The sequence below is a fragment of the Lineus longissimus genome, chromosome 2 (genome assembly GCF_910592395.1).
Source record: "Lineus longissimus chromosome 2, tnLinLong1.2, whole genome shotgun sequence".
Classification (NCBI taxonomy): Eukaryota; Metazoa; Nemertea; class Pilidiophora; order Heteronemertea; family Lineidae; genus Lineus; species Lineus longissimus.
Genome location: NC_088309.1, coordinates 21,577,822 through 21,598,507, shown reverse-complemented (window position 1 = coordinate 21,598,507; position 20,686 = coordinate 21,577,822). Strand labels below are relative to the sequence as shown.

At 41.1% G+C, this 20,686-nt stretch overlaps 4 protein-coding genes across 5 annotated transcripts; 2 read left to right on the top strand and 2 right to left on the bottom strand.

The window, feature by feature from the left end:
• Positions 1 to 919: 919 nt before the first annotated feature.
• LOC135483770 (galactose-3-O-sulfotransferase 2-like) lies at positions 920 to 4,793 on the bottom strand. Its single transcript, XM_064764801.1, has 2 exons — positions 4,731 to 4,793; positions 920 to 4,011 (listed from the first exon to the last, which is right to left on the bottom strand). Exon 2 carries the CDS (start codon positions 3,995 to 3,997, stop codon positions 2,630 to 2,632), a length of 1,368 nt encoding a protein of 455 aa, XP_064620871.1. The 5' UTR covers positions 3,998 to 4,011; positions 4,731 to 4,793; the 3' UTR covers positions 920 to 2,629.
• Positions 4,430 to 10,303, top strand: LOC135482852 (ankyrin repeat family A protein 2-like). Its single transcript, XM_064763298.1, has 8 exons — positions 4,430 to 4,584; positions 6,932 to 7,100; positions 7,607 to 7,704; positions 7,926 to 7,992; positions 8,287 to 8,355; positions 8,602 to 8,825; positions 9,174 to 9,321; positions 9,643 to 10,303. The coding sequence occupies exons 1-8, from the start codon at positions 4,570 to 4,572 to the stop codon at positions 9,699 to 9,701; spliced, it is 849 nt and encodes a 282-aa protein (XP_064619368.1). The 5' UTR covers positions 4,430 to 4,569; the 3' UTR covers positions 9,702 to 10,303.
• A 4,096-nt stretch (positions 10,304 to 14,399) lies between these two features.
• LOC135482851 (U6 snRNA-associated Sm-like protein LSm6) lies at positions 14,400 to 20,648 on the bottom strand. Of its 2 annotated transcripts, none has more exons than XM_064763297.1 (4): positions 20,444 to 20,648; positions 17,358 to 17,449; positions 16,965 to 17,078; positions 14,400 to 16,700 (listed from the first exon to the last, which is right to left on the bottom strand). In XM_064763297.1, the coding sequence occupies exons 2-4, from the start codon at positions 17,446 to 17,448 to the stop codon at positions 16,666 to 16,668; spliced, it is 240 nt and encodes a 79-aa protein (XP_064619367.1). In that variant the 5' UTR covers position 17,449; positions 20,444 to 20,648; the 3' UTR covers positions 14,400 to 16,665. The 2 variants fall into 2 exon arrangements, with proteins under 2 accessions (XP_064619367.1, XP_064619366.1); XM_064763296.1 differs by lacking the exon at positions 20,444 to 20,648 and adding an exon at positions 17,711 to 17,813.
• Positions 17,965 to 19,575, top strand: LOC135482850 (iron-sulfur cluster co-chaperone protein HscB-like). Its single transcript, XM_064763295.1, has 2 exons — positions 17,965 to 18,485; positions 18,812 to 19,575. The coding sequence occupies exons 1-2, from the start codon at positions 18,015 to 18,017 to the stop codon at positions 19,193 to 19,195; spliced, it is 855 nt and encodes a 284-aa protein (XP_064619365.1). The 5' UTR covers positions 17,965 to 18,014; the 3' UTR covers positions 19,196 to 19,575.
• Positions 20,649 to 20,686: the final 38 nt, after the last annotated feature.

Below are 20,686 nucleotides of genomic sequence, written 5' to 3'. Positions count from 1 at the left end.
AAAAAAATTGTAACCTCCAAATTACCGGTATACCTTGCTACATGTAGCAGGTAATTTAGACACTTTTTTGATCCCACTACGTGTACTAGTGTCCGTCGCCAACAGCAGGCTTGCAATGGTCACCATTCGACCCACGACTTGCGTGCGAGGGGAGGAGCATACGACTGACTCCGGATTTTCGAGGATGTGACTTGCAGGGTCCAGAGTGTGTATAACCGTTCCTAATTGGTGCGTCCAGCTGGTTAATAATAAGCAGGTTTCGTGATCCGTACGAACGACGAATTGCGAATGTCCGTGGTGTCATCAAGTCCTCGTTAATCATCGTACATGTATATATATTCTAAGTTGAGAGGAATCGGGAAAATCGAAGAAAAAAACCCTCTCTAAAATACATTTAGGGCATCCTTAGTCGCACTTCGTCGTTCGTAGCTCTTCGCGTACGGCCTGCGAAACCTGCCTATCACCGTTTCCCGTCGGATAAGGGGTCAATCAGTGTCACTTGCATCAACAGCCTCGCCCCCTTGACCAAACTTGTCAGAACGAGGTTGTCCAAACTCAAAAACCCCGTCTGCCTGGCATCTAACCAATTGAAATAGGATCCGTCTGGTGTCAGGTCAAAAAATGAAGGGCTAGCCTGGCGCCAGCCTGTCGTCTGCCCGAGTTCATTGAGTTTGGTATCTTGGCCGCTGTCTACCGTTTCTCATTAGTTCGGTGACGCGCGCTCTGGATCACCGGATGAGTTTGTCAAATTTCCTAAGCAGCCAAGCAAAGAATAAAAAGCAGTTATCAAAAAGTTAGGGAACACCTACGCCACATGTACATGTAAAGTACATTTGGTGTTCCCTATACAAGTATGGGTCGGTTGAGTATCACAATTGGCTATGGGGTTTACTATCGACCTTTACTAACACCTCATCTAAATATCAAATTCAAGTGAAAAGTCTTGTCAATTAGTATGTATGATAATTACCCCTAACAAATACAAATTCCAAACCTCGTGAATGACTATTGCATAATTACTAGTAATAAATACCCATCTAGGTGTGCTATATTGGGCAAGCCTAATTACCCGACATAATGAGACCTGCTGACAATGGATTTGAGCCAAACTATTCACTAAAGAGCTCTATGTCAAAGTACACAATTTAAATTTCATTAGAAAAATATTTTGATTCGCGAAAATATTCTGCCGCGAATATATCCATCGTTCGGCATTCGCGAAAAATTTATACCGCGGAATTGTCACCAAGCCAAGGGATTGGCATGAACGAATAAAGACTAGCAAATGCTTTCATCTGAAACTCCTTGTACATTTACACCAGGCCTTTCTGTACAAAATTGAAGTAAAAGCTTTTGCTAGACTTTATTCATATCAGTCATTGTCACAACCTATCATTGTCACACCAGTTCGACCCGCAGTGAGACAAATATACTATCACAATCTTACTTGCCCTAGACAAGAAAAAATGTTCTTAGAAAAAAAATCTGTTTAGCTCTTTCAAATCAAGGGCTGAAGATGAAGACATTGTCACAACTTATAATTGTTTCACCAGTTCGAAACAGTGCCAATCTTCCTTGGTATATACAGGATGTGTCGGGAAAGGATCAGTAATATAAAGACATTGAGATTTTGGCACAACCTTTCTCTCTCGCACCAGTGAACCATCCGGTTGCAATTATCATATTGTCACAATCATCCTTATTTGCTGTTTGTCTCATGAAAGGATATACCTAATAATCTTACCTAATAATTCTAGTTTTCAAAAATTCTACCCGGTATTCTAGTTAGTCACAGGATAGATCGATTCTTTCTGACTAGGCCTACTGGTACTAGATAGTATTTAACAATATTATTGTAAATTATTGTATGGCTTCCCTTGGAGTGAATAGAACGTTCTATTTACTCCAACGTTCTGTTCACTCCAAGAGCTTCCGAACAATTCCACCGGTCTCCGTCTTGTACATTCATGTAACGTTAATTTGTGTATCATTGTGTGTTCTACTGTTGCATTGTCTACCTTGTTAGATTGAGCAATAAAATTACTTACTTACTTACTTACTTACTTACTTACTATACCTTGAACCAAGCCTAGGCCTGACATGAAGACATCGCCCCAACCAATCATTGTCGCTCCTGTTCAATCGACCTTGCTTATACACGGGATGTCTCAAAAACTCTCGATAAGCCTTGTAACCAAGGACCTGACATTGGGTGATATGAATAAAGACTAGCAAATGCTTTTACTTCAGTTTTGTACAGAACAGCCTAGTGTAAATGTACATGGAGATTTAGATAAAAGCATTTGCTAGTGTTTATTCATCACAACCTATTTATTTCTCTCGCACCAGTGGTTTTCTTTGTGATTCGGTCATCGCCGGCCCGAGTTCACCGGTTAAATATAATCCTCCATGTTAGGATTGTTGTTGGGGTGTGACTATCACAATTTGGACCCTGAGCTGAAGTCTGTCCCCTTGTAATGGGTAGATAGGCTGATAAGATCATTTTGAGCTATTACCACCCTTATAGCTCAAAATTAAGACCAGAAAATGTTTAACTGGCAGAAGACGAACAATCATATCGCAACATCAAGCAGGTGCGTGGTGGTATTTCGCAAATTGAGACATGATTTCAACAAAAGTACGTGGACGGTTCAGCCTGTTCTGGTATGTCTGACTCTTTGGCGTTTGTGTCGTACACCTTCTTAATCTGAGAGACTAGGTTCATATCCTGCAGTAAACTACAGTCATACCTTGTGAAGATGAACCCCTGCTCATCCCAAAGTGTTCGATCAAAACTCAAAAAGTCCTTCCTATCATGTGTAGCACAGAATACATCAACCTTCCTCTTCACCGCGTTATAATTCGTCACCTCTTCTTTAAAATTCTTCCCTGTTTCAGAAACTTTCTGCCAGAATGTCTTATTTGCATAATCATAGAGAAGAAAATCTAATTCACTCCACTGTCTGTAGATTTTTCGATATTCAAAGGAACTGTCATGTTTATGGTCATATTTCAAAACGTTACCCGATTTGTATAAAATATCTTTCGTATTCCACCGCATGAGACGTTTCAGCATGACAAGGGATTCATGGAAGTATTCCAAAATAAGAATTAGGTCGAATTGTTTAACAGTTGTCTTGATGAGTTTGGAAGCTGTCCTCCTGTACCCAGTGAGGTCCTTGGTCCCCGGCGGATAACCAAGGGGGAGGCCCAGTATAAAAGACATGAGATTTTTCGACATGGAAAACCCATCCGGGACACAATACCGCTCTCTTTTTTGAGCCGCCGACTTATAAATTTCATCATACCGCTCAATGTTTTTCATAAATTTATCATATCCCGCCTGGCCTTCTCCTGCGGTGGATATCTTTCCCACTTGGTAATAGTTGTACATCGACTTGAATTGAGCGTACGGTTCCCTCAGACTGGTTATGTACACGGTGTCGTTTGGCATGATGCTGGCCATAAACCTTCGATCATAGACCGCGTGTTCTGATAAGATGTTAAACTTTTCAGCTATCGGCGGTCGAAAGAAGCCCTTCTGCATTCGGTAAGGCCAGCCGAGGTAGATCCTCCCCTTAACCGGCAGTACGAAAGAAAGATTCCTCGTATAGCCATAACGATGGAACATTGAATTAAGAGTTGTGCTGCCGCACTTGATCATTTTTATGTAAACCATGTCATTCTTCGGGAAGGAATGGGTTACCTGCGACTTTCTCTCCTTGACATACACTATTCGCAATGGACTTGTCTGTTTTAGCAAGTTGGCTAAGAGTTGAGTGTTGCTGTATACAAGACAGACACATAACAAGACAAGGAAGAAAAATGACACTTCGCGACCTGCTCGCGTCCGCGTAAAACGGATGAATTTGCGGATGTGGCTCGACCACATTATGTCAGAGGTGTAATATGACGAAATGATCCTAGTTCCTCGCTGTCCGAGGGAAAAACAACACGCCTCACGACCACACCCCGAAATCTCGCATCTCTCCTTCATAACATGTTCATCTCCTGCAAAAGTGAGATGGCAAAATGAGTATAATTATGATTTTAGAGACCTGACCATGGCAGTATGTGGCTATGTTAGAAAAGAGTTGACAGGCCTCAGAAGACAATTGGAAGGCCCAACGAAGAGCAACGAACGATGAAGTACGAAGTGTGTAAATAACATATCTTATCAACGACTCAAATAAAATGTTTCCTCCAAAGACAACTATCACTTCGAAACAATTTGTCCTAATAATTTGAATGCATGTTAATGATGATATAATCATTATGTACACAGATTGTCACCTCATTAACTCATGACCGCGATATGAAATGGTAATGATTAATGCAAACATGTTGTTATTGGACTAACTATATACGTGTAATATGCTGTATGGGCTGGTATACAATATTAAGGTGTGTTTGCTGTCCACAGCACTGGTCATCCTTAAAAGTTTAAGTTTAAATTTCTCATTTCCAAATAATTCATTACAAGCTAAGGCCAATGCATAATGCTTATGTAAATAAATGTGGGCCAGTTGTCGCAACGTACTTTGACTTGACTTTCTTGAAGGGAAGATTATGATAGAAGTTAAGGTTAGTTAGTGTTAGTGCAGTAGTGTTATTGGTTAGGTAGGATTAAGGATCAAAAGTGAAAATTACCTAGTTATTTCTAAAAATGGATTGAGACACGTAAAAATAGCTTCATCAATGGTCCTGAGGTATGTTGTTATTAGACCCACCTTTGTAGCTTGTAAAAATCCATAATGTTTCATGTGCATTATGTTCAAGGTTATACGCGCACATAGTGGGTTTTGTACAAGCTCAACAGTCCGTGATAAGAGATCTTTTATGTAAATCTTTTACACAATGTGAGATTTTGTCGTCTCGCTAGCAGACAGACAGCACACATGCATGAATGAAATGACATTTCCCATTTACTCCTTTTGCATCAAGTGCACACAAATCCGATTGGAAATGACTATACGCTCATTCTGCGGAGGACGATTTGACCCAATATTGACTAATTGGACAAACGGAACAAATACTGGGGGACAGAGTCATTCGCAGCAAACCTACCTTTACAGTTTACAGTTTACAGTTTACAGTTTACAGTTTACAGAATAAAGAATACTAAACCTCGAGTTAAGCAGAAAATCAAAAACAATTATGGTCACTAACACACGATATATGCTGAAACATATCGCCAACACTGCCATGCTAGCCCGTGATTAGCAATGTATGAAGACACTGACTCACGGACTGTCATTATCATGCATAGCCCCACCAAAAGCAGAGAAAAAGAGGATCGATAATATCGCTAGGGGAGACAGTCACCTGGTACGAATACAAAATAAAAAAAATCGAACTTTTATTTGGTCCGTGTGACAACGGACTGAACATCGGATGAAGCGCAAATGAAATATTAATATTGCGGGTCTCGTTGCCACGTCTGCGTAAATGTGGATGGGCACGGCCGCTGCTAGACTCCGATGTGTATGTCGCGGTCCCCAATCGTCGTCCCGATCGGCCTTCCTCTTATGGCAACAAGACGAGGCCGGTCCACTGCGTCCGATCCGGCGGAGTGTAGGGCGCTGCCGACCTGAGTAATTTTCAACCGTCCGCTAAAATTAGACCGGGGACCCAAAAATGCTTTGGTATATATATAGACGTCCTTTCCAACGGTGACAGATTATTGTATGGTTCTATAGAGTCCCATGCCCTTCAATACCTCTGAGATTATAAGCGCATTGCCTTCCTCTTTTTCTGCTTTCACACTGATTGTTTTTAGGAAGGTGGCAGTATAGCGTAACTCTGTTTATGTTCTTCATAGTTTTTTATGGAATTGTGCCGAAGGTCTCTGCACCAGGACGGGACTTTCAAATTCATAGGTTGTAGGCCTACAAAACTCCGTGGTAGCAGGCTTCCTCTCGGTCGGTCATCGAAGGACAGGCCTCCAGGATGAGTTCTGAAGTTTGATGCTAGGACACTAAATCTGTCGCAACACGCAGCGATATCAAGCAACGTGGGCGGGAAATTTTAAAACTCCCGCCTGTGAACTTTAGAAGAGCAGAGAATTGTGGGAAGAGGATTTCCAACGAAAGCGAGGCTTAGCGGGATTCCCCAAAATTTGAAAACACTAATATTGACATTGTCCCAATTTGTGTTTGTTTTTGGGTAAATAAACCAGAATTCTATCACAACCAAGTCTCAGAAAAGCTTCCTTATATCACTGACGACATATCCAAACTTATCGAAAAACGTATCCATCGATTCAATATATAAATTTAGCTTCTTTGTTGTGCTTGGTCAAGGGCGTACATCGATCGTGTACATGTGTGATGGTGTAAATGGAAAGATAGTCCTTCGAATCATAGAGTCCTTCACAAAAGTCTGTGCCCAAGCGTGTTCTGTGAAGTTTGTTATGGTTAGATGTAGGCGGCCGTGGCAGAGCTAGCTGCTAGGATATTGCAAATAATCAGAATGGCCATAAAATTCATAAATTTGAACGGGTCCTGGGTTTTATGATCCATGATGATCATGTATGATGATCATGAATCATGATGGTCCAACTGGTCCATAATGATTTCCAGCTATTAGCTCTGTATTTGTATAGGCCCTAGTCTAACTTACATTGCATGATAATGTTAGGCAATTAAGGCCCTTGTCCCATTTGGCTCTGCCAGATATGCCTGTTCGGAATGGTCAGGAAAACAAACCATCTTTGCAAATGATCCTCCTCAAATGATCAACCCGGACCCAGTCAAAGACGCCAGACATCAGTGGCTCAAGAGGCATTGTCTGGCGCCTTTAGCTTTGTTGGAGAAACTTGAAAGTGCAAAAGTTTAAGAATGGACCGAGTTTTACGTTCTTTTTTACAATTTTTTTCCAAAATTCTTTTTTTAAAGTAAGAAATACCGTTTATTGTTCTTCATCTTTGCAGGATGTGACCAAGATGTTTGAGAATGATTTCATGTCACCTCACAAGTTGCAACATCATCAGAATATTGACCTTGCTTCATGTGATAGTTTCCTTGATTCATTAACGAGCGACAGCCATGACTACCAGGATTCTGACCTTGAAGTTGCTAATGTTCTTTCTAATACAAAAGGTATTTAAACGATGGTTCGAAGAGACCAATAATGGCAATATGAACAGCTAGTAAGAAAGCTAACTTCGGCTTCTTTTATTTGATTCAGCGATTAAAAGAGTCCTCGAACAAATCTGATTAAGTGATGATGTATTGTGTCTCTGAGAAAGTCAAGACACCTAATTTAAAGTGACTTTGCAGTACATGTACATCAATCTAGCCCATTTGGTTACTCATAGTCTTGCTAATTACTAAAAAAGGCTTTGATTTACAAAAGTATCGAGTGAGGTGTTGCTGCCTTATGAAAAGAGATGATACAATTGTATACTGATTGTCACAATCAGGCGTACTCGAATGATTGTCTCTTTCCTGATTGTCACAATCGGACTTTCTATACTGATTATGACCATCAGACCATCTCTACTAATTGTTACAATTGGGCATTCTCTACTGATTAACACAATCAGACATTTACTCTCTTCACATCGAGGATTACTATACAATGTAATTGCTTCTTTTATTTCCAGATGGAAAGAAAATTGACAACAGCAAAATAAATGTCAAGTCTCCTGGTAGTGGTTCTGGTAGTGGAAGTGGTAATAATGTGAACCCATCACCATACAGGGTTAGTGATTATGTAACTTATCACCAATATCATTCAGTATAGATGAGGTGTTGAACACCTGTACCAACAATATTAAATTCATAATGTTGATGGCAAAAACTTTTCCAACATTTTGTGATCTAATTCTATATGACGCATGATAAACAGTTAACCTTAGTTGATATGTGACGAACCCCTGAATTTAACGATTTTAAATTTGTCCTGCTATTTCATTCTTGCAGCCATCCACAGTTATCACCAATTTTACTCGGGGCAACGTCCAGACCAATACACCATCGATTGTTGAGCGTAAGTATGTTTTTTCAGGGTTAAGCATAATGTGGAATATGACTCGTCAAACCTCTCTTTATCAAGTCTCACAATATACTAAAGTAGAACCAGAAGTGGTATAATAATCTGTTCACACTTGTTTTGTCAGATTTTAACCCAAAGCTTTTTAATCGTTTGTGCAATCCAGTTGAAATGCGTCTGCCTCCCAGATCGAAAAAATCAAGTGGTTACAAACATCACCCAATCTACAGTATCAGTTGCCTCCATATATTGTTATGTAGAGAGTGCTAATTGTAGATAATTTTATCACAGATATGAGCATCCACCAAATGGCAGCCCAAGGAGAACTGGTCTTGCTGCAACAGGAGCTTTCTTTTCCAGGTAAGACTTTGATGATATCATGACTTTATGGCAGGATCCCTGACATATGCTTCAAAGAGAGGTTCCAGTCTGGGTTAGCCTTAAGGATCCCTTTGATTAGGGTGGCTTTTGCATGTATACTCTCATTTTGTTAGTGTGTGTATATTCGCAAGAAGTTTAAATCAAGACATTGATTGTGGAAGCAATTCTACAGCACCTTATCCCATATCAAATGATCAAATCGTGTCATTTATTTTCTCTTACCAGATAGTGACATCGACAAATTTGACGAAAAAGGTTTCACGGCTTTGCTGTGGGCGTGTGCCAATGGCCAGAAGGCTGCTGTGGAGTTGCTGCTGCAGTACGGAGCCAGTACAGAGGCGAGAGGAAACAACGGTGAAAACGCGCTCCTTTTGGCCGGTTGTTACGGTCACCACGAAATACTGAGATTCCTCTTGGAAAGGGATATGGTGGTGAACGGCTGTGACGATGTAAGTCTAGGCGAAGGATTGTTCCTGTTAGGTTAAACCTCTCTATTGTGGACGCCCTTGGGACTGATAAATGCTGTCCTTAATAGTGAGGTCAAATAGTACAGAAATGACTCAGTTCGGACCAAATTTTCTCCCCAGTAGTAGAGAGGGCATCCTACTAACAGAGATGTTGGCTAAGGGAGGTTCGAGCCATTATCGTAGTGGTTGTTATTTTTCATACTGGCATGGGAAAAGCAAGAGCCTGAGACAACATACCTATCCAATTTGACCCCGTCTCTGTCCCCTGGCCCACATCGTCCCTCAATAATGCACTGTACGCACTTTCTAAATCCTGTCTAATGTTTTCAGCAAGGAAATACTGCCCTGATGTTTGCTGCTTATAACAACCATAGGAAATGTGCGAGAGATTTATTAGAATTTGGTGCTGATTTGACAGTAGAAAATGAAGAAGAGCTGACTGCTTTAGACTTTGCTGTGAGGCGTGGGAGCAAAAGTGGTAAGTTTTGACAAAATATCTTAAGTCTAAATACGGCTTTTTACATGCATAAAAGTTGGGTGACAAAAAGGTCGAGTCAAACGAAATGTGGTCTTTACTCCCCAATAGCTGCCAGTCGAAGTAATTTTGGATCAGTTAAATGAATTATATGATGGGGGTGGGGTGGTTGTCTGATCATTCATAAGTTGGAGTGATACACTGGTCAGTTGTGTCCCTCATTCACTACCTCATAAGACTTTAAATGAAGCTGTAAACATGTTCTGTATATACAACTGTACCATACGTTAGCTTCCATTAATTTGATTTTATGCTTTTTTTCAGTCCAACATGTTCTGGAGCAGTACATGCTCAACCTTCTGGAAGGTGATGAGGATACGTGATGGATTACATGTATGCGAATGTTTGACGAAAATGGAGTCTGTGTTTGAACTTGCCTTGTGTAAGACACTTGGGAGTGAGGTTGTGGGCGCTCAACTGAATGCTGACAGTTAGAGAGATTATGACTTTTCAATTGAAGGACACCAAAGGAGTTTGTCAATCTGTTAGGCTAGCATTCCCAAACAATGAAGGGAAAGGATCAGAAACAGAGACACTCAAAGTACTCAATTATCTCCACGCATCAGCTCTGTTTAATACTAATCAGATTAAAAAAAAGCATTAATGGGCGATATGAATAAAGACTAGCAAATGCTTTTACTTCAATTCTGTACAGAAAGGCCTAGTGTAAATGTACATAAAGTTTTAGATAAAAGCATGTGCTAGTCTTTTACATGTACGAACACATGTAGTTGCAAAAAGAGGGGACATTCATTCGGGAATGGTCGGTGAAATTTGGCATTGAATTTTATCTCAGCAGATCACCTTGTCTGTTTCTTACAGCTCCGTACTTTACATTTAAGTCTAAAAGTGCATTTACTTATATTTGTAAAATATTTGAATAAGCTGCCTTGTACGTGTATACAATTGTGCTGTGCCTTTTGTAACCCAGGGAAATAAATACAGCTCAGTCTTACTTTGTAAATTATAATTGAAGGCTTTGTATTCTCTTTACTCGACTTGCGTACAGCCATGCAATGCACTGAGCTGTCCTTCCAGGAACATAAATCTAATCAATTTGTTGTCTCAGAATTAAGTGAGGTAGCCCTACATTACACTGGATTGACCGTGACTTTATACCAACTGATGGCCCCACATCGTATTCCGTTTTGGGGGGGGGGGGGGTTATCTTATCCTTTAAGAACATGTAGATTTCTTTGCAGCTTTCTACCGACTGTTGCGATGGAAGTGTAAATTTGCAGCAACAGCCAGGTGTGACTAGATTGTCTTCTCGTAACTGGCTAGACAACGCACATTGGACTGTCTCATGCAATTGTCATGTTGTGACTCTCCATATTGTGTACAGACTGAATGCTCAGCAAAACGCCCTGTGTCAGATAAGGACTACATGTACATGTATATATCATAGAATCATCCTCGTGCCACTGCACAAACTGGACATAGATCATCTATTAGACAAGAAGTTAAAAGTCCACCCCCATAAAGAACCAGGGCTGGTTCAGAAATTTTGTGTCCCAATGATGTGACATTGTCCTCGCTATTCAGTCTTAGTAAAGAACCATTGCCAGTCCAGAAGCTTGTGACCCAATGATGTGACATTGTCCCCAGTATAGTATTCAGTCCAATTTTAATCTACAAAACCAGGCACAATGTTGTCAACGTCAGGAGACTATTCATCCTGTTACATCAGTCACAAGTTGTCAAACTCAGTGAGCTGCGTGTATAACTCCTGCAATAGCCACCCGCAGGTTGTGAAAGACAGAGTACTTTTCATCCTGCTCCATCAGTCACAAGTTGTAAAATATAGTGGGTTGTACCCCCTGCGACTTTGAAATGACAGGTACTACTCATCCTGGTTCTCTTGTTGTGAAATAGAGAGGACTATAAGTCCTGCTTTACCAGCATCTGGTCGTGAAAGAAGGGACGACGAAAAGTTGTGAAAAGGCAGGTGACAACTCCTTTCACTTGACGTAGCTTGTCAAAGACCAGCGACTTTTCCTCCAGCTGCACCCAGCTGCAGGTTGTGGAAGACCGGGAACTTTACCCCCTGCTACACCAGCCACTGGTTGTCAAAGACAGGAGACTATGCCGATGACCCGAGGACTATGACTCCTGCTTCACAGGCTACAGATTGAGAGAGACGGAGGACCGATTTGTGTCCATGTTGTGAAAGACAGGGGACTATACCCCCTGCTACACCAGCCACCAGTTGTGAAAGACCAGTGACTCTATCTCCTGCATGCTTCACCAGCTACAGGTGTTGTGCACGACAGGGGGCCAACTTGTGAAAGACAGACCGAGGCTTCCTTCTGCGACACAAGTCACAAGTTTTGAAATGACATGTACTATTCCTCTTGCTTCTTCCAACGGCATGTTATGTGAAATAGAAAGAACCATTCCTTTTGCCACACCAACATGTTGTGAGAAGAGAAGGAATAGTAAGACAGGTGACTAGACCATCTGCAACCACCGACATCTGTTGTGAAAGACCGGTGACCCCCGCTTCTCTAACTGCAGGTTATGAGAGACAGGAGACCAAGCTGTGAAAGACGGGTAACTACTATTCCTCGTGTTACACCAGCCGCACGTTGTGAAAAATGACCGTCGATATATTTCCTGCTATAACAACCACTGGTTGCGGAAGAGCGGTGACCTGCTTCACCAGCTACAGACAGGGCAACAACTTATAAAATACAGTGGGCTATTTACTCTGCTACAGGTACAGCCGCTGGATTTCAAAGACAGGCGACAACTCTTACCAGCGACTATTCCTCCTGCCACACGTCCAGCCGCTATGTTTGAAAGAGAGGGGACCATATACCACTGGCTGTGCAAGGCTGCGGTCTCCTACGACTCCACCGGACGCAGGTTTTAAGAGACAGCAGACTATTCCCTTCTGGGAGAACTACAACAGTCGCAATTCGTGGGAGACAGTGGACTGTTCGTCCTGTTTCACCAGCAACAATCTGATTAAAAAGACAGAGAAGTGCGTCTCCTGCTACGTACACCAGTCGCAGTTCGTGAAAGACAGAGGACTATTCCTCCTGCTACACCAGCATAGATTGTTAAAGACACACAAGTTATGAAATGACATGTGCTATTCCTCCAGTTTCTCCAGGCCGCATGTTGCGATATCGAGAGGACTATTCCACCTGCTTCACCAGCAGGTCGCGGTGAAGCAGGAATAATAGCTTGGCGGATGACTTTACCTTCTGCTATACACCCAACACCGGTTGTGAAAGACTGGAGACAAACACCCCTGCTTCACCAGCATGTTGTGGGGAAGTAGGAGGAGAAACCCTATGGCACAACCGGTGGGAGGACCCCCTGTCTTTCAAACCTAGCGTCTGGTCACGTAGAAGGAGGACTAGTCCCTTGTCTTCCACAACTTGGTCTCTTGTCTCTCACAACCTGGTGGTTGGTGAAGTGTCATGTCTTTTACAACCGGTGGCGGGTGTAGCATACAGATGGTACGTCACCTGTCTTACTGTTCCTCCTGCTTGGGCTTCTCCAAGCAGGAGGATGAATTGCCCCTGTCTTTCCCAACTTGTGGCTTGTGAAGCATAGACGAGATAGTCCTATGTCTTTCACAGCTTGTGGCTGGCCTAGCGGAGAAATGATCCCCTGTCTTTCAGAACGTGTTGCTGGTGTAGCAGGAGACATACTTTCCTGTCGTTAAAAATCTCTGGCTGTTGTAGAAGGAGGAACATTCCTTTGTCTTTTACTAACAATCTGTTGCTGGTGTAGCATGAAAACAGTCCTCTGTCTGCCACAAATTGCGGCTGGTGTAGCAAAATGGTGTACAGGAAAAACACACCCCTGTCTTTCGCAAACTACGACTGATGTAGCAGGAGGAACACTGGATCCCCTTGTCTTTTACCAACAACCCGTGGCTGGTATAGCAGGAGAAACAGTCCGTTGTCTCCCAGTGTTATTGGTGTGGCAGAAGACATTGTTCTCTGTCTTCGACTGCGGTTGGTATAGCAGAAGGGATAGCCCATGTCCTCTTAACGTGTGTCTGGTGAAGTTAAGGATCAACCCATGTATTTCAAGCCTAGCGGCTGGACGTGTAGCAGGAGGAATAGTCCCCTCTTGTCTTTCACAACGTGGTACCTTGTATATAGCTGATGAAGTATGTAGGATCGGAGGTCCCCGATCGCTCACAACCGGTGTCGTTCACAACTTGGTCCACTGTCTCTCATAGCGTATGGTTGGTATGCAGAGCGACAGTCTCTAGTTGGGTGGAGCAGATTATACAGTCACTTGCTCTACTATTCCTCCTGCTTCGCCAGCGATTGGTTTAGAGAGAGACAGGAGACTTCCTCCTGCTACATCAGCTTCTATGTTTGAAAGACGGGATACTATACCACCAGTTGTGGGTGACAGGGGACTATTTTGCCTGCTACGTCAGCTGCTAGTTTTGAAAGACAGGATCGAGGCGATACCAAGAGTTGTGAGTGGCGGGGGACTGCTCCATCAGCCAAGTAAAATCAGGCAGGGATATTTATCATTGTCACAATCAGGCCATCTCTTGTGAGAAAGCTCACAACACTGTCACTTTACCAGGCTATTCTCGAGAACGCTCTCACAATGCATCTATAGCCAGACATTGTAACTCAGTGATGGGACATTGCCCAAGTATTGTCTTGGTCAATGAACTGACCTCGAACTGGTTGGATACGTTGTGCTCGAATGATGTGACTTTGTCCTGAGACAACAAAATTACTTGGTGCCATGAGGTGACTTTTTTCATCCCTCTACGAACCAATCAGGTCCGTACACAGGTCCAGGTGGACTTTGAACCAGTTCAGACAGGTTGTGCCTGGATGTGACAATGTCCCTAGACTTTAGTATTGGTACTGAGCAAGGATTTGTTCAGTGTGATTGTGTCCAAATAAACAGTCCAGGCTTCAGGATTTGCAGAGAACCATGCGATGTTGTCCCAGCAGGCTTCAGCACTTGCACTATTCAGAAAAATGTCTTAACAAACTTTGGAGAAGGAAGATTTGTTAGAAGTGGATTTATTGTACAAAACTTCTCATCATGAACAAATGATAAATATACATACATGTAAATGCCTTCATACAAGTACAAAATTTATTTTGTTATGATCTGAATCATGATTTATCAACAGCACATTGAATCTTACCAATCAATCATCATGACACACCCAATACTACCCATGTCTCATCTAAAAGATCGGTAATGGGAGATGGACATCCCTCACCGAAAAGCAGTGTGATATCAGTCAGGATTCAGTCAGGTTGCAGTGTTACCTCACATTTTTATGGCAGTGTTGAAATCAGTGGAAAGCAGTCATAGGGAGTGTTTTTCAGTCACGCAATACCAAAGCATACAGTTATACAGCAATCAAAAATAGAGGTTAGGGAGTCATAAGCAGTGGTAAGACAGTCAAAATCAGTGGTAAGGCAGTCAAAAGCAGTGCTCATTTAAATATTTAGGCTGACTGATTTCCACTGCTTTTGACACTGAAAATGACTCCTCACTATGCATCATGCACAGGGCTGGCAGTGGGGTTCAGTGTTAATTTAAATATTTCGCAGCACACTGAATCCACACTGAAACACCACTGATTTTGACTGCCATTTCCAAAACCTCTTGGAGGGAGCAGTCATTTTCAGTGTTAATATGAATAATTTATTTAATGGCATGCAGGCACGAACTGTTACTTTTGCTGTCCTATTTTACTTTTTAGACGGTGTGTTTGCGTCCAATATGGCAGTGATGACGTCATCTGCACAAATAGAGGACTTCGCCATTGCATGATGACGTGACACAGTAAAAAGATGACAAATTCACGTCCTTGACCTACGTCATTGCAAACTTTGTCATAATGACAGTGGTCAGATGGGTTACTAGACAATTGAAACGACACATGGCACATAGCTACTGTCAGTGATGTCAGGGATTAAAGCTAGATCAAATTGACATCCAAATAAAGTAACTGCACGCGGCCTGTAGAATAATGATCTACTGATTGATGTGTATTGAGCTCCCATGCAGATAATTTGCAGTGTATGCATACATTACAATTAACACCTATAGGGCCTACAGTAGATGCATGAAGATAAGATACATGCAGATATCTTGCAGTGATGCATGCATTACAACACCTATAGGGCCTACAGCCTTCTTGATTTGCTGAAAATACAACTTCAGTGTCTGTCCAGATTACCCTTTTTGCATTCATTTGGCTCCTTATGTGTTCCAATTCAAATTGACTAAAACTCCCCTCTTCTCATATTGAAATTCGGGTAAATATCGAGAAATATGAAGAGCTACCATGATTTCTCGAATGTTTGACTATCAAATTCAAACTTAATACTAGCTTCCTGTCTCAGGTTGCATTATGGGTGATATTTAACACTGAATTTGACTGCAATTACCACTGCTTTACACTGCCATCAAGTCTTAATCTCACCAGTCATAAAGCAGTGGTTTTCAGTCATGTTGAAAATGCCACGGGTTTCGATCAGAGTTGGAGAAGTGGAAATCAGTGGTCTTTCAGTCATAGGCAGTGTTTTTGAAATACGTCGTTCATAATGATATGCAAGTGGCAGTGCTTTGCAGTGGTCTTTCAGTCAAAATCAGTGGTTTTAAAACATTAAGAAAAAATGATATGCCTGAGACAGTTATATGCAGTGGGGGTTTCAGTCAAAAGCAGTGTGATGCAGTCATTTTCAGTGCACTGCCTTTCGGTGAGGGATGAGAATAAAGTCTTTTGTATCAAACAAAATTATGGATGAAAAGTTTGAGGGCTGCTAAATGAAGTTTGTCAATAGTAATTTTAACAAATTGTGATTAAGGTGAGTGATTCTGAGACACTGCCATTGGAGTCCTTCGATATGTGAAAGGCAAATGCTTTTGGAGAGCCCATAAAGCCACAATCATGTTTTCTGAGGTACTTTTCGGAGGATTTTTGGAATCAAGACAGAAGGCTATGCCTTCTACACTGACCCTTTATGTGGCAAACAACAGTTTTAGCAGATACATATGTGTCTTCAAGGTCAATCGAAAGCACATTTAATTTCACTGCATTCCAACAACAAGGCAGCATTATGGCCCTGAATAAAGCAGGTCTTGCTACTTGTGACTCTCCAACAAAACACTCAACGCTCAACTATTTCTTATCCATGTCAAGTAAAACCTGTTGTTTTGAAAGAGCACATAACTGTTCATAAGACGTAACCTGCAAGGCTTTAAATATCTTATGTATTGTCCATCCTCATATTGACTGAACTCCTCTATACACGAATTACTGTAATGCTATATTCTCCTCTTCTGTGTACTGATGTATAGCACTGAAAATGAAACAATCTAAGTTTATTATCAAAGTCTTGACACTCGCATTGGTCTCAATGATACAAGGTTTAGCAGTTAAAGAAGACACATAGTACACTTTTTTGTAAAACGTTTTCTATGTAATATATTACAAAGGGCTAAACCATTTAGATAATGAAGACACAGAACGGTTGCAATTCCATCCAGATGTTGCACCTATCATGATGAACCGAAAGATCTTTGACCATGAACTTTCAGAAAGTTCCTTGGCAATCATACCTTACCATTATTTCCTCGGATAAAAGCATCTCCATATTTATTCTTTAGCTGACCATTGACATACTCCTCAGTCTGCTCCAGGGCTATGTTCATGTAACCATCCAAACATGCCAGAACTCCTGAAATGACAATATGGTCAAGTTAGTTAAACATGTTAATTAAATTATATCAAAATGACTCCTTCCAAGACGAACATCAAGTCTGTCTTATCCTGAAGACACTTTTGGGCACAAACAAAGGAGCAAACATACTATGCCACACTCAGCCATTTCAGGCCAGTTGAAAGTACTGAGTGGCACCAGCTGAGCTTTGAACAGCAACCTCAAATTTAAAAATTGAAAGAAATGAAAGCATGCCACAGTCAATGCCACCGCACTTCCTGCTGATCTAAAACATACCTCGATAATCTACGCCTGAATTTAATTTGACTACCACAGGTCTTCCTATAATCAGCTTGAGAAAATCACTAGGTGTCTGCTTCCGACTCATTCTGAAATGAAACAAGAAAAGGGAACTGTTAGAAAAGTGTCGGTTCAGCTTTAAACATGTTAAACTGAAATGAAACAAGAAAAGGGAAACTGTTAGAAAAGTGTCGGTTCAGCTTTAAACAACATGTTAAATCCAAAGTTGAAAATCAGAATCAGATGAAGAAAATATCTGATTACAAACTTATCAAAAGAGTTTCTGGGAAAGTCATCAGTGCAAACAATGAGCACAATTGCAATGCACAATAAATACAATTAATGAGTACCTGCACTCGGTTTAAAAGGAATTTTTTTTGTGTTTTTATAGAAGATAAATGAACAAATCCAGCAAGTTTATCGGTCATCAACGCTACCTATACCTAGACAAATGAATCAATTCTCGCGAGACCTTTTCTAAGAGTAATTATTTCTCTCATAATAAACGTCATATGAACAAAGTTAAAGCCTCCTAAAATACAAATTACATTTATTTATTTATTGGTTGAAATAATATTGTAAAATAACAATAACTTCATATTTCAGTAAAAATATCTCGTCGGAGAAATCACATGATTTTGTTGTCTGTACAAAATGGCTGCGCCCATGAAAAAGATGGCTCGCAGAGCAAATTTAGTGTTTTCGTCACTTTTAAAGGTAAAATGTGGGTTAGATCGAGAATGTATGTGTTCAACAAGGGCACGGCTAAAAACAGTACGAACCTCGTTACATAGAAACTTCTCTTATGCTCATGCAAGTTCGTCCTCCTTCGTAAATGTGTCCATTCTTGAGAGAAACCTTAGTCTACACCCAACTAATACTATCGGAAACTGTTACGCAACACTTGCTGACAGAAACTGCTGGAACTGCGGTAGAAAGAATGGCTTCGAAGATGAACGATTCTTTTGTAAATGTGGCATTATTCAAGAGGTACCAGATGACATCACATACTTCAACATACTCGGAGTTGAAATGACTTTTGATCTCGACTTGGCTCGGCTGAGGAAAAACTTCATGCAGTACCAAATGAAGCTGCATCCAGACAAGTTCTCACAGAAGTCTCAGGTTTGTGTTTTGGAATGTTGACAAGCAGTTAATAGTATGTAAACAAATTGTACTTTATACTCATAGTGCATGTACCAGTAGTAACGATAATGCTTTCAGAGATTCTTCCCTCAGCTCGGCATTACTGTGATTACAACAAACTGGTGAATCCTGCCTGCTATCTGCAGATTTGATACCTAAAAGATAATGATAAGGACCAAGACGTAAATTGCCTTGGTCACTAGGTGAGAAAAGTCACTTCACCCAACTCTATTGCCATATCTAATGATCAGTAATTTGACTCCCACATGTAATACATGTAAATTTATTTGTGCCTCTTATTCCAGGAAGAAAAACAGTTAGCTGATGATCAATCGGCAATGGTGAACAACGCCTACTTCACACTCTTGAAACCGTTATCACGTGGACTGTATTTACTGGAACAGAATGGACAAACACTGGAGGAAGGAACAGTAAAAATGAACAATGAATTCCTGTTGGAAATAATGGAACTGAATGAACAGATTGCAGAAGCAACCAATAAAGAAACTGTGATTCAGCTTGGAAAAGACAATAACTCTATGCTGCAAAAAATGGAGAAAAAACTTTCTGAGGCATTTAAGGCAGACAACATATCTTTGGCTAAAGAAATTCTCCAGGAAATGAAATATTATGACAATCTTGATATAAAGATTAAAGACTTGCAGAGAGAACAGGGTATTGTGTTTTGAAATGTTTGGATTGCCAGAGGGAGCAGCACAAAAAGGGAAATGCTGGCTAATCTATTAGTCTTTTCGATATCATTTTAAGAAACATAAGTGTCGCAATTGTCATGGATAAGTGGAGCACAACGACTGCAGAATCATAGATCTTTGGTGGCCCACCAAACACATAAGCAAAGGCTTTCATGATATGCCATTGACAAGGCCAGTAAATCAAATTGTCCTCACTGTCTTCTCATATCATAGTCTCTGTCATTGTTCGTAGTGGGGATTAGACATTAAACAATATGCCTCCTTATAAATCTTTGGGTTTTAGATATAATTTTGAGTGTACACTTCGGTTTTAAAAAAGAGTAATAAAGTGTTTGTTATTACTTCATCATCATGAATCATCGTTTTGCTTGCTTTTTCCTAGTTCGTTGACTTGATGATCTCAAATGACAATGATATACATGTATGTACAGTGTAGTGTACATGTATCTCTGTAGTCAACACTACTTGGATTGTGACACAGAACACCCTAACATCCAGGTCATCACCACTTGGATTGCGACACAGTCAGAACAGGCTAACATCCAGATTAAATGTACATGTATCTCTTGGGTAAACTTTAGAATCCCCGATCGGAAATGACGTAGTTTGATCGCATTCAACTATAAATCCATTGAACAGTGGTGCTTGGTTAGTCAACCGATGACCTTTTTTTGGGGTGTGGTCGGGGATTGTAAACTCGTTCCCACTACTTGGATTGTGACACAGAACACCCTAACATCCAGGTTATACCTCTGTAGTCAACACCACTTGGATTTTGACACAGTCAGAACAGTCTTAACACCCGAGCTAGCCAAGAATCCAAGCCACTAATCCACGGCTCCTCCTCTGATGGCAGACTGAGGAACCTGGATTTTCTGTCCAAATATGATACAATACTTTTTTTTCTCCCTAGACTGACATGTCATAAACCAGCAGTGGTCTTGGCCTTCACAGGTTGTCTAGTTTTCAAATTGGCGTTGCAGGGCGTTGGTTTTGACGTCATGTGAAAATTGTTATTCAACTCAGGTTTGACGGAGAAGTGATGCAGTGTGGAGAACTAATATTTTGATCCCCTCCCAAGAAAGCTTCACTCTTGGAGTATAAACAATAATGTACATGTTGTACATGTACATGACAATTTGAAACAACACACTCCAGGATGCACAGGAATCTATGGCCATTCCATTCACATTCAGCATATCATAGATATTCAAATATACATACCTCAGTACTTCCAGAAAACTGTGGAGGTGCCAGCAGAAAGCTTGTACGTGTAGATGTAAAGCAGGAGAATATTTCAGAATATGTCATTTCGATTTAAATGCAACTCCAAACAGGACCATTCTCTTTCCACACTTCCACACCCGTCAGTTCTCTCTGTACTGTCCTTTCCTCTCTGTACTTCTACTGTGTAGACCCTATTTGGCCGGTTTTGGTGCGTCTGTTTCAAATAGGCCTATTGCGTGT

What these genes read in the sequence shown, in the direction of transcription:
- LOC135483770 (XM_064764801.1), bottom strand. Translation starts at nt 3,997, where the DNA reads ATGAAGGAGAGATGCGAGATTTCGGGGTGTGGTCGTGAGGCGTGTTGT.
- LOC135482852 (XM_064763298.1), top strand. An exon ending in TGAACCCATCACCATACAGG is followed by an intron (nt 7,705 to 7,925) that starts GTTAGTGATTAT and finishes TCATTCTTGCAG; the next exon opens with CCATCCACAGTTATCACCAA. An exon ending in ACAGGAGCTTTCTTTTCCAG is followed by an intron (nt 8,356 to 8,601) that starts GTAAGACTTTGA and finishes TTCTCTTACCAG; the next exon opens with ATAGTGACATCGACAAATTT.
- LOC135482851 (XM_064763297.1), bottom strand. Translation starts at nt 17,448, where the DNA reads ATGAGTCGGAAGCAGACACCTAGTGATTTTCTCAAGCTGATTATAGGA. An exon ending in TTCAGGCGTAGATTATCGAG is followed by an intron (nt 17,079 to 17,357) that starts GTATGTTTTAGA and finishes TTGTCATTTCAG; the next exon opens with GAGTTCTGGCATGTTTGGAT. An exon ending in TTTTATCCGAGGAAATAATG is followed by an intron (nt 16,701 to 16,964) that starts GTAAGGTATGAT and finishes TTTCATTTTCAG; the next exon opens with TGCTATACATCAGTACACAG.
- LOC135482850 (XM_064763295.1), top strand. Translation starts at nt 18,015, where the DNA reads ATGGCTGCGCCCATGAAAAAGATGGCTCGCAGAGCAAATTTAGTGTTT. An exon ending in AGTTCTCACAGAAGTCTCAG is followed by an intron (nt 18,486 to 18,811) that starts GTTTGTGTTTTG and finishes CTCTTATTCCAG; the next exon opens with GAAGAAAAACAGTTAGCTGA.